This window comes from Ixodes scapularis, unplaced genomic scaffold, assembly GCF_016920785.2.
Source record: "Ixodes scapularis isolate PalLabHiFi unplaced genomic scaffold, ASM1692078v2 PGA_scaffold1__304_contigs__length_218370807, whole genome shotgun sequence".
Lineage (NCBI taxonomy): Eukaryota > Metazoa > Arthropoda > Arachnida > Ixodida > Ixodidae > Ixodes > Ixodes scapularis.
This window is the reverse complement of record NW_024609846.1, coordinates 190,573,643-190,585,376: the sequence shown is the minus strand read 5'-3', so window position 1 is coordinate 190,585,376 and position 11,734 is coordinate 190,573,643. Positions and strand designations below refer to the sequence as shown.

General features: G+C 47.1%; 1 protein-coding gene across 1 annotated transcript; it reads left to right on the top strand.

Annotated features, from left to right (window-relative positions):
- The first annotated feature begins 1,226 nt into the window (after nt 1-1,226).
- LOC121835885 lies at nt 1,227-2,324 on the top strand. Its single transcript, XM_042290430.1, has 2 exons — nt 1,227-1,984; nt 2,072-2,324. Exons 1-2 carry the CDS (start codon nt 1,512-1,514, stop codon nt 2,322-2,324), a joined length of 726 nt encoding a protein of 241 aa, XP_042146364.1. The 5' UTR covers nt 1,227-1,511.
- Nucleotides 2,325-11,734: the final 9,410 nt, after the last annotated feature.

Sequence of the window (11,734 nt, the reverse complement as noted above, 5' to 3'; positions counted from 1 at the left end):
TTGACTAACCTGGGGACATGCACTTTTAATCTGACAGTGAATCGAACTGATGACCCTTTCTTACAGTGTCCATTGAATTTATGATCAGTTAACCGACAGCCTGGCCACCAACACCTTTAAAATTTTTTTTACTAGGCAATATATATATATCCTTCGGAGGCTATATTCTTGTGAAATCGGTAAACTGTTTCCCCGTTGTTTGTCTGCCTAGTAGATAACATACACTGTAAATGACACCAATGTTTCGTACGGGTTGACAAGGAACATTGTGCATCATTTGTGCCAGACTTCGGAGGTGGTTGTTGCAAAGCTATGGCAACTGCTGTTTAGCCTAGAGTTTGATTATCATAAGCTTTTGCAACTAGGCAGGTTTTGCAGATTTCTTTTTATTTTTCCTCAGCGAAGGAGCAGGTGCTTTAACATGAAAGTTCGTTAAGGATGGGTGCGTCATATGATGTTAAGATCACAAAGACCTCAATCTGGATGCCTCCTAGTTGATCGACCCCAGTGACTTGAGTGCATTACAGTGAATGATGCGTAGAGCTTGAATATTGTTGCCTGCAACATGGTGAACCTACAAACACAAACATCTGTCATCGCATGTTATTTTGCCTTTAGATTGGGGAGAAAACTGCCGTCTGCTATACCTTTAGTGGCAATGAAGATGCCGCAGCTAGCATTATTTGCCCCGTGGCCGAGGTGGAAATGACCTTCGGCTATACCTTTGTGGCCAGGCAAATGTCACATTGTTTTTTGCCCAATGGCCGAGGTGAAAACAAGACCTCGGTTATACATCTTTGGCCAGGCTAATGCGGCGTCGGTATTTGCTCCAGGGCCAGGTTGAAAACAGCCCTCGAATATACCTTTGCGGCCTAGCAGATGCCGGCCCTAGTTCTTTGCTCAGTGGCCGAATTTAAAACAAGGCCTCGGTGGCCTAGCAAATGCCGGCCCTCGGTCTTTGCTTAATAGCCGAGATGAAATCAAGGCCTCGGTGGCCTACCAAATGCCGGCCCTTGTTTTTTGCCCAATGGCTGAGGTGAAAACAAGACCTCGGTTATACATCTGTGGCCAGGCTAATGCCGCGTCGGTATTTGCTCCATGGCCAGGCTGAAAACAGCCCTCGGATATATATACCTTTGTGGCCTAGCATATGCCGTCCCTAGTTCTTTGCTCAATGGCCGAGGTGAAAACAAGGCCTCGGTGGCCTAGCAAATGCCGGCCCTCGGTCTTTGCTTAATGGTCGAGATGAAATCAATGCCTCGGTGGCCTAGCAAATGCCGGCCCTTGTTTTTTGCCCAATGGCCGAGGTAAAAACAAGACCTCGGTTATACATCTGTGGCCAGGTTAATGCCGCGTCGGTATTTGCTCCATGGCCAGGCTGAAAACAGCCCTCGAATTTACCTTTGTGGCCTAGCAGATGCCGGCCCTAGTTCTTTGCTCAATTGTCGAGGTGAAAACAAGGCCTCGGTGGCCTAGCAAATGCCGACCCTCGGTCTTTGCTTAAAGGACCCATGAAACCATTTTCGGACTTCCGGCCAAATAAGATGGCGTTTGGGGATGCCCCTCAGCTCATACAATGTTTCCCGGGTCACGTTCGCATGACGCGCCGCGGGGTACGTGACTTCCGGTCTTGTCCTCTTTTTAGCGCTGTGGACGTTGCTACAACGAGAGCAGTCTCTCCCCTCTCTCCCGTATCCCTCGCTCATGTGCCTTGCTCTTTCACCGCGGCTCCCACAGTGCTGATTCCCGTGGCCCGTGGCTGTGCCACTGCCGCTGTTTCCCTCAACATGGCGACCTGGAGAGACGGTCTCAGTGAAATAGAGCGCGAGATGTTCGCGTATAGCGAGTCTGTTGGATTGTCGCCGTACTCGCATACGCCTGAAAAGCGCGAGAGAAAAGTTCGGTCGCCGAATGAGGAAGACATGTCGGCACAGCCCGATCCCAGTCCGGACCCAGATGCATGGTGTCTGGTCACCACGGCATGGTAAGCACCGCGTCCGGTTTCTCAACATACACTTTTTATCTGTAGTTGAGCAGTTTCCATGTGACGTCTCTTCGTTTTCAATCATAGGTGCTCTTGTAAGAGGTGCGAGGTGATGCCAACATCGAGGGAATGCGTTTGCTGCCGAGAATGCCCGCCTGCTGTAACTGCTCAACCGGAGGGATGCGTGACAGAGCACGCAGACTTTTCGCTCATTTGCCTTCAGCCTGCCGTGCTCCGAGTAGCCTTCTGGGCACTACAAGAGGCTGGTCACAACCCGGCGCAAGGGGAACAGAGGTGCTCCGTTCGTCTCCAACATTTCGACATACTTCTACATACTTAGAAAGCGCGACATCGCAGGCACGCGCACTTCATCACTCTTCGTTCACGCCCGAAAATAACAGAAGCCCTTGAACAGATTTACGGTGGGTTTTTGCGACATCAAGTGCGAGTGCAACGCTGCCAATTGCCTGGCGATGTGCATCGAATTTTCCTTTTACTCCCGTTATATTTCGTCGCAACCGAGATGGAACTAGTGCACCCCAAGGGTCGTTCACAATGCATCGATGGGGTCAGGGACAGGGACTCGATCTATCGCGATCACCATCCAGTTTTTGTGCTAGATATTATTTTACATATTCTCTGTTGTAAATCTTTATAGGGGCAGAAATTTTTTTACCCATGTGGATACCACCTGAACATATCACTAGATCTGGAAGGCCCCTTGTGACCCAAATATAGATCCACACAAAAAGCAATTGCTTGACACGCCATTTATTGATTCATTTTTTATTACAAGTGCTCACCAATGGCTCGAAGCCTTTGCAATAAGGCACACAAACAAGATAACTCCATGAGCTTGGTGCCATACCTGGGGCTCATCTCAGCCCATTGTCCCAAAGTATTAGCAATAACGGTAACTAATTCACGTTCTGCAATACTGTAGACATGTCGGGATATGAGCTTTCTCTAAAAGAGTCGAATCCGGAACCCTAAGCGAAGCTAATGTTTGATGAAATTCAGACTGTATTCGTCAGTACATTGATCTCAAATTCTATTGAACTGAAATAGGTCATAGTACGCAATAAATACTACAGACAGGGGCGGATTTAGAGGGGGGTCCGGATGTCCTGACCCCCCTCTTGAATTCTGCATGCGTAAAATTTAGGGCGTAAAACGAAGGGGAGGGAATTTCTAAACATATGGTACGCTGACCAACACCTGACCCCCACCTCAGGAAATTCCTGCATCCGCCCCCGACTACAGAAATGCCCATTGTTCATGGCTCAAAGGAACGCTATGTAAACATTCCAATTTATCTGTTACCAACAGCACTCGCCTCACCTCAATTATGAACAGCTGGCAAAGAATAGTTTTGAATTGTGCACACATTTGTTGTAACAGATTGGGTGTTTGCAGACCAACTGGTATGGGCCTTCGGCCTTTCTGCTGTACTCCCGACTCTCCTGAGCCAAATAAATGAAATGAAATGAAATGAAATGAAACAACTCAGAAAACATGTTGCACAGAGATTGATTTCACAATTGATTTTACAACCGGCTATATGTAACCTTGAATAATTTGTAAAAGGATTTTCAAGTGATACACTGTACAAGCATTAGAAGTTCCACACATCAAAATTAGAATGGCAGTAGAACAATTTTATTTTCCTGTAGACTCCATTCCACAACGACATAAGAACCAGAGCAAATTATTTAGAACAGCACTTCACTACAATGTTGATGATACCACCTGAACCTGTAGATAAATTACAATACAGTGTCCTGATAACTAGTCAGCTCATCAACAATAACGCAAGTAAAGCCCACCACAGGTGATGTTACATGTCACACCAAAGAAGTGTTTACATTGGGAAAGCATGAAACATAGGTACATCTTATCAGAAGCACTTGTGTCTTCTACAGCATACTCGGTATGATAATGTGCTTCTGTAGATGTTACTTAGTTCACAATTATCCACTGCTCTTTGACCATCATACCTCTGTGTTCTATCGTATCGGTTATTAAAATTCATCTAACTACATGTTTCTTTTTCTTCATACATGAAAAGGTTTTAGAAGAAATCCTGAAGGTGGAGTACAGATGCCTCCATGCCGCCTTTGTAATATTGTACCTATGCACTCCAGTTGTATAGTTTAACCTTGCAGTCTGTAATTTTACTTTATACGCAACTTTATCACACTGACAAGTTACTATCTATGTTATCATTTTCACAGGTTACGCTTCGTGGCCTACAGGCAGCTTGTACGGTGGATGTGGCGGAGACTGGGGCGCCACAGCAGACGAGTCCTGCCTGCCTGTGTCGTCAGGACAATCCGTGAGGAATTCCCCTCGGAAGCTTACACCGGGTTTTTGGACACGGAATAAAAAAATGTGAACTCAACCTCAGACGAATGTTCTTTATACTATATATCTCAAATGCATATTTAACCAATGAAAGTGCGGAACTTCTGCAACCCAAATCGTTCTATATCCCTGGAGCACTTTCTGCTCGACAAAATGTCTGCAAAATCGTTGGCTAAGCCGAGTCTGTTCCATACAATGATTTGGTGGTCGGCATACCTTGCGGATGCAAATTTTTATAAGTGTAAACATTTCAAACTAGGTTTTATTTTTTTAAGTTACCACTTTGTTGCATTTAGATCACAGTCCTGAATGGGGAGTTTCTGCCACGCAGCTTTTATGGTGGCCATGCATCCAATCCCAAGACAAAAATAAAAAAAAACTGATGATTGGATATTACTGCTACTTCACATTGTGTACATTTACAGGCAAAATCATCTAATGTAGGTGCAGTTTTTTTCGTTGCCTTTTCCTTGTTTCTTTTTGATAAAGATTTCCACAAGCAGCCCCCACATGCAAGTTGTAAATTCTACGGTACATGCTCACCCTCCATTTCTGAGGGTGAGCATGAACCGTAGATTTTACAACTTGCATGTGGGGGCTGCTTGTGGGAATCTTCATCATGCCTGCCTCTTGAACATCCCTTGCCCTATTGTGATTTTTGCTGCCTTTCCACATCATAGAAGAGCAGTACTGCATGAGGTATGCCAGCCAACCTTCCTAATGTTGCGAGAGTGTGCCTCTTTGACATTTCAAAGACAAAGCAAGGGGTTGTGAAGGGGCAAAAGGCTTCGATATGACGGCCACCTAAGGCAGAGGTGCGTAAAGTGGGGGTCACGAAGCCTCCGAGATCCGACGAGGTGTAGAAGGCGGTCTTAATATTTTCGAGTAAAGCCAAGATTATTTGTTGCTACATCTTACACAATACGACAACAGACACACAAACAAAAAACTGCCCTTCAAAAGCTTGATAGCCAACTTGATAATCAAGTCGGAGTTAGTTTAACTAGCAACTGTGATGTGCAAGTCTTCTTGATTCCAGTGCACGGCACAATTTTAAAATCTTAATTAAAATTTAAAGCGAGTTTTCTCCTTTCAGTGTTTTTTGGGCCCTTGAACCCTATAAAACCATGATCTTCTGTCGACTAAAATGCAGCTGTGTCTGACACAGTGTTTGTATCGTCCCTCATCTTTTCCCCATCTTGAGGTTTTGTCGAAAATTGACAGTTCGTTCGGAGAGATCCAGAGGCTGTGGCCCTCCTGGCCATCGCAGTATGAAGGCTAAGCCTTCGCATCCTGTCTTTCCTCGGCACCTGAAGATATTCAGATACGGCCGTTATTGTAGTGCATGGGCTCGGAGGACCGATGCTTGCTGCAGCCCTTTCCCTGTCCGTTAAGGCGTCCTACAACGTCGTGGTACAGTGTTTCACCGAGCACTTCGTCTACTCCGTGAACAAAGTATATGAATCGTTGCGATTCCATTGGCGGGTCTAACAACCTGAGGAAAGCGTCGACACGTTCCACGTAAAGCTGATGCCCCTGGTCAAGCAGTGTAACTATGGCTCCCTAGAGGTCGAGGAACGCCTCGTAAGGGATCGTTTGGTCGTCGGAACCCAGGACTCTCAGCTTTCAGACAATCTTGGACGAAACCCGAACCTCATGCTCAAGGACACATGGGTGCAAGCGTGCCAAGCCGAATACACAGACAAAGAAATGGCAACCACGGCAGGCAAGGGTACATCAGCAACTCCAGAAAGTCAAGGTGTCAACCTCGACACGACCAAGCTCTTGAGGTCGTCAGAAGCAACGCGGGACTCAGTCTAACGCTAATAACACTGGTCACGACCAGTGTTAATGGCCAGCCTGGTTCTTGTTTATTCTGCGGATGCTCATCTCATCCTCATGCAAACAGTCCCGCGCGTAAGTCAAGTGCAACTTTTACCGTAAGAAAAGGCACTTCGCAGAGGTCTGTCGCTCCCCGCATGAAAAAGCAAGCTAAAGTAGACACTCTGCAGCTTTCTGCAGTTGATGTCGGAGAAAGGCCTAAGTTTGTTGAAGTCCCCGTCAACAACTATACTGCGTCTTTCAAAGTGGACTCAGGAGTTGATGTGACAGCTGCTCCAGATAGTTTCCGCTGAATGCCCCAGAGTTTGACAACGGCTGAAAACGCCATTTATGGACCGGGAAACCACCCGCTTAGAGTGCGGGGTGCTTTCTCACTGACACTGTGGTGAAACGGCAAGATTTCCAAGCAGCAGGTTTATGTTGTCCAGTCTCTCAGAACTCCTTTGCTGGGCTTCCCTGCCATACAGAACCTTCAGGTCAAGTTCCTTGACACTGCAGCTAAGCCTGCAGTCAAGCCAGGCTTCACTGAGCTCTTCGCAGGTCTGGGTATGCTACCTGACGAGTACACAACCTAGCTTGAATCCAAATCTAGTTCATTCTTACTGAGTGTGTCTAGTCGTACACCAATTCCCCAACGAGAGGTTGTGTGGACGTGGCAGGGAGTCATTCGTCGGGTTGAAGGCCAGACCCCATAGTATGCAGGAACAGTTGTACCGAATGAAGGCTTCTGGAAGTCACCACCCCTGCACTGTCCTTACGAAGCTCAACGAGGTCGTCCTCGGAGAAAGGCACATGCTCCCTAGAGTGAACCAAGTTCTCGGACTTTTGAGTGAAGAGAGGGTGTTTGCCAAGTTGGACGCTATTTTTGGATTTCAGAAGGTATAACTTGTCAAGGAAAGTCAGGAGTACACCGCTTTCATCGCTTCCATTGGTCGCTTCTGCTTCTGCTGTTTGCCTTTTGGATTTACGTTGGCACCAGAGTACTTCCAGAAGCAAATGGCATGCATTCTGAGAGGACAAGACAGGTGCATCAACATGATTGATGACATACTTGTCTTTGGACGGACGCAAGAGGAGCACGACACACAACTCGGTCAAGTGCTCTCCCGACTGTCAAAGGCCGGCATCACCCTCAAAAAAGATAAATGTGTGTTTGGAGCGTCCGCAGTCAACTTCCTTGGAGTCGTCATATCAGCAGAAGGCGTGAAGCCGGATCTCAGCAAGATTCAGGCTGTACAGGAGACGGAAAGGCCTGAGAGTGTCACAGGTGTGCGAAGATTACTTGAAATGGTAAACCATGTTGCACATTTTGTGCCGCGCATCCCCGAGCACTTTTGTCGAAGAGCAACTGATGTATGGGGCTAGGGTTCCGAACAGGCAGCAGCATTCCTACGGGTGAAGAACTTCCAGAGTTCAGACTGCTGTCTCGCCAAGTACAACCCGGTGTAGTACACAACAGTTTCGGCAGATGCCAGCTCCTTCGGTCTCGGTGCCATACTCCTTCAAGACCAACCTTCTGGAGAAAGAAGGGCATTTGCCTTTGCATCTTGGGCCATGACCCCGACTGAGATCTGCCACAGCAAGACGGAGGATACGGCTTTGGCAGCGGCGTGGGCTGAACGTTTTGACGAGCTCATACGTGGTTTGCAGCTCAGCGAAGGGACGTCCTCCCCGCATCCAGCACCTTCGTTTAAAGCTGATGCAGTACCAGTTGTGCCGGGGAAACTACTGGCAATGGCAGACACACTCCCTAGAGCTCCACAGAGAACTGGGTCTGAAGACAAGGGAAGGGCTCCCCGGACACCTTTGCAATTGCAGCACTGGAAGACGCGTCTGCTGACCTCCCACTTCACCCTAAGAAAACCCAAGCTATGCAACAGACTGACGGAGAGTGCTGTACACTCACATGGTATTGTGAGGTTGGATGGCCGAAGAAGCACAAGCTCCCCCTCAATCTGTCCAAGTATTGGTCTCTCCAAGGCGAGCTGTCGCTTTGCAAAGGACTTATTTCGAAGGGCTCGAGGCTCCTCATACCTGCCGAGTTACGACCAACAATAATCAGGGTGATACATGAGGGGCACCATGGAATTGTCAAGTGCAAGTGCTGAGCTCATGACTCTGCCTGGTGGCCAGGCATCAATGCACAGATCGCATCCCTGGTGAGTGTCTGTGAATAATGTGCCAAGAAAAGAGCGCAACTGGCAGAACAGCTCATCTCGTCTGGCTACCCTGCTCGCCCATGGGACCGTCGCTGGTGCGGACCTGTTTCATTAGCAGCAGGTCTTCATCGTTATTGTCGACTATCACTTAAGGTACCCAGAAGTCCTGATGCTAAGCAGCACCTCGAGTGGAGCCACGATCGCGGTAATAAAGTCGGTCTTTGCTCGGCATTCAAAAGCTTGTAAAAATGAGTGGCATTGTCACAAGCTGAGTGGCACTTACGACGACACCACTCATTCCATCAACGAGTCTTGGAGTGAAAGTGTTACTGCATTGATAGCTCCTGGAAGCAATCAAGACAAGAACCTTAACAGCAGGTTTCACAAGACTAAACTCGCTCGTGCTAAGTCACCCGGTTATGCTTGCCACTTGTTTTGCAAAACGGCTGAGCCTGGCTGCAACAAGGTCTTCCTTTGACGGCCTTTCGAAGCTCTCGCTCATGCAGGGTGGACGTGGTGTCTCCGCATCAAGCTTGAAAGCTTCCTTCAGGGGCAGCGCTGTCTTGCAGAGCTCCACAGACCGAGTCAGGAGCTTTGCGACGTAATCTGCAAAAGTAGTTGTAATATTGGGCATTATGTCAACTGTGGGGAAACGTGCGCATCGGAAGGCACATGATTATGCCAAAATGAGATGATGAAATGAGATTAGAGTAGGACTTCCAGTTTTTCACAAAAATAAAAGCGTAGGGAGATTTATGTTCGGAAGTAAAAAAGGCTTAGTAACCCTACATCAAATGTTTGATGAGTTTCGCAGCGTTGTCTGACCATATTTGTGAGTCCTTGAGGTTTTTTTTAACTGAGCAGATTTTGAACTACATGTATGTCAGAATTCCTTGATTTAAAACGAAAGAGGCATGTAACAAAACGAAACACACAACACACCTTGTGACTTGCATCCACAAATTTACTGGAGCGGATAGCTGCTCAGCACTTGCCTTGGGAAAGCCGATAGCGATAGAAAGAGGAGGACGAAGGGGGAGGTTGGGGAAACGGGACGATTGAGGGAAGCGCGATGACCGTGTAGAGGATGGTTAGGTCTCTGGTTTACGATGTGTCAATTGTCGACAGCAGCTTGGGCTGCTGAGCCGGGGAGGTTGGGGGCTTGTTGGCACTCCGTGGAGGGAGTACGAGACGGAAGAGAGGATCAGGCAAAAGGTCAAATTTAAACCTGTAGCGCCATGCAAGCTGGGCAGCTCCCCACCATGCAAGTGGATCTCTCTTTCCTAAAGTGATAGGGAAGGGTTCGAGAGAAGTGTTGTCCCGACTTGATGTTTAAAATATTTGTCAGCCGAATTGCGATTGGATTCCCTGTGCGACACTAGATAGCCGCAAGCGGCACTCGCAGGGCAAGGAGGTTGCTCGAAGAAGCAGGGAGAAGGGAAGAGAGAGGCTTCAGTCGCCATAGCGACGGAGGGACGCACGCACGTGTCGTTCACGTGCGTGCGTCCCTCCGCTGTGTTGGAAACAACCGCAACAACAGACCAATCGCAGGTCGAGAACTGGTCGCGCAAGTTGCATACCGGTCGCGGGCTGGCTTCTTCTATCCGCAAACATAGCGTCGGTTGTGATCGTCGACGTAGACGGCGTGGTGGAAGCTCATCGTTCCGCGTAAAAGCGCTATCCTTGACTGTGAATTTTCGTTGTGTGTCGCTATGATAACCCAGCACGTACTAGAAGGGAAGATCCACCCACTCGTGCGGTGATGTCGTGGCAGCACTCTCAAGACGGCAGAAACGCCCTTGTCGTCGTGTTTGTTTACTTCGACTACAGTGGTGCTTTCTAAGCATTAGTGTTTGCGAATATCGTCCGGTTTTCTTATTTGGAGCATTTCATGCCTGTGCTCAAGTGGAAGGTATTACTGGCGCGTACCGTATAAAGGGTGCGAATTTTCACGCATTTTCATCGCCGGAGAAAAGTGATTAGGGTTAGCAATCCTGAATGCTCGGAATGCCCGTCCGCAACCCGCGACGCCGTTAAAAGGCTGTGCCAGGCAGAAGTCACTCATATCTTTCAAAATGTGTGACACACTTGAGAGAGAAGTGTACTAGTCTGGTGAAATGAAGACTTTTCTCAAACTAAGCTTTATTATTCATCTAACATAAAATAAATTCTTTTACAAAGGTAAGTTGTCCTATGGCCTGTATTTTGGCCTGAAAAATTGGTGTTTTGGTTAAAGCGCAGTACCGCTTATAATGCGGATTTTCGCGACTCCCACGACATAGGTTATATGCGGTCTACACTGTAACTCCAAACATCAAAATTTTGTAGGGAAAAGTAAAGGTATCTCTGAACAGTAGAATTCTTATATTACCATATGTGGCTTTTGTCATCCTGGGATTGACGCTGTGGTGTCCCTTCCTTGCCTTGGGAGATGTCATCTTCCACTGCATCTCACCCGCGTGTGTGATGGCCTGGCCCCTGCTGCTATTTTCGTTGTAGTGGAGCGCTGCAACGCGCGTTCTGGACGAACAGGGGATGTGGTCAAACAATCTGTTTTGCTATATCTTACTGTTGGATTCTCAAGCATTCCGCAGCCAAGATGAAGCTAGCTTCATCACGTGAATCAGTGTGTTCATATTTGCACATGTGTTAGATGCTTTGCAAACCTACTCATTTTGATAAAGCACAGTCATACTGCAGTTGTGACAGATTAGGAGGTTAAAATAGAATGATTAAGGTACAAAATTACGACATTGTGACAAAACTGTCACAAAACTCAGGAAACACACAAAACAAGTCTGGGCTATGATATTTTAACATAAAACGGCAGGCAACCTGAGGATCTTCTTCTAGACCCCTAAAATTTTTACAACATACCTGGCGACCATGCCTCCTGTGCTGAAGGCAAACGCTTTCGCTGCGAAGCCGTTCAGGACACTGTGGTAAGACTCCAGGGCATAAGTCTGTGTGTCCGGGGACAGCTGTTGCAGGTCCTTCAGCAGCTGCTTCCTCGTCACGATGTCCACAAACTTTGCATGGACAGGCGTTTCTGAACCAATAAAAAAGGGGATCTCAGCTTGTCGGAGCAAACAGTAATTAACAAAAGATTGGTACTTTTACGCTGACTTGTTGGTAAACCTTGTATTTATTGAAGGTAGTACCCTTTGTAACTAATGTTTAGGCTGCGGCATTTTTATTTTTTATTTTTCTTCCAATTATGGCAACCTTTCCGGTTTTTATTTGGAAACGAAATTTTCACCTTTTATCAATGAATATAAGTGCAGATAAAAGTTTACCTTTATTTTTGGTGAATATGCATTAACAAAATACACTTTTTGAAACATGTTTGTACAAAATGTAGTGCACTAAATGCATAATTTTTCTT

Bases quoted from the DNA above. Each gene is read 5' to 3' on its own strand.
- LOC121835885 (XM_042290430.1), top strand. From the start codon at position 1,512: ATGAAACCATTTTCGGACTTCCGGCCAAATAAGATGGCGTTTGGGGAT. The intron at 1,985-2,071 runs GTAAGCACCGCG...TTTCAATCATAG, and splicing joins TGTCTGGTCACCACGGCATG to GTGCTCTTGTAAGAGGTGCG.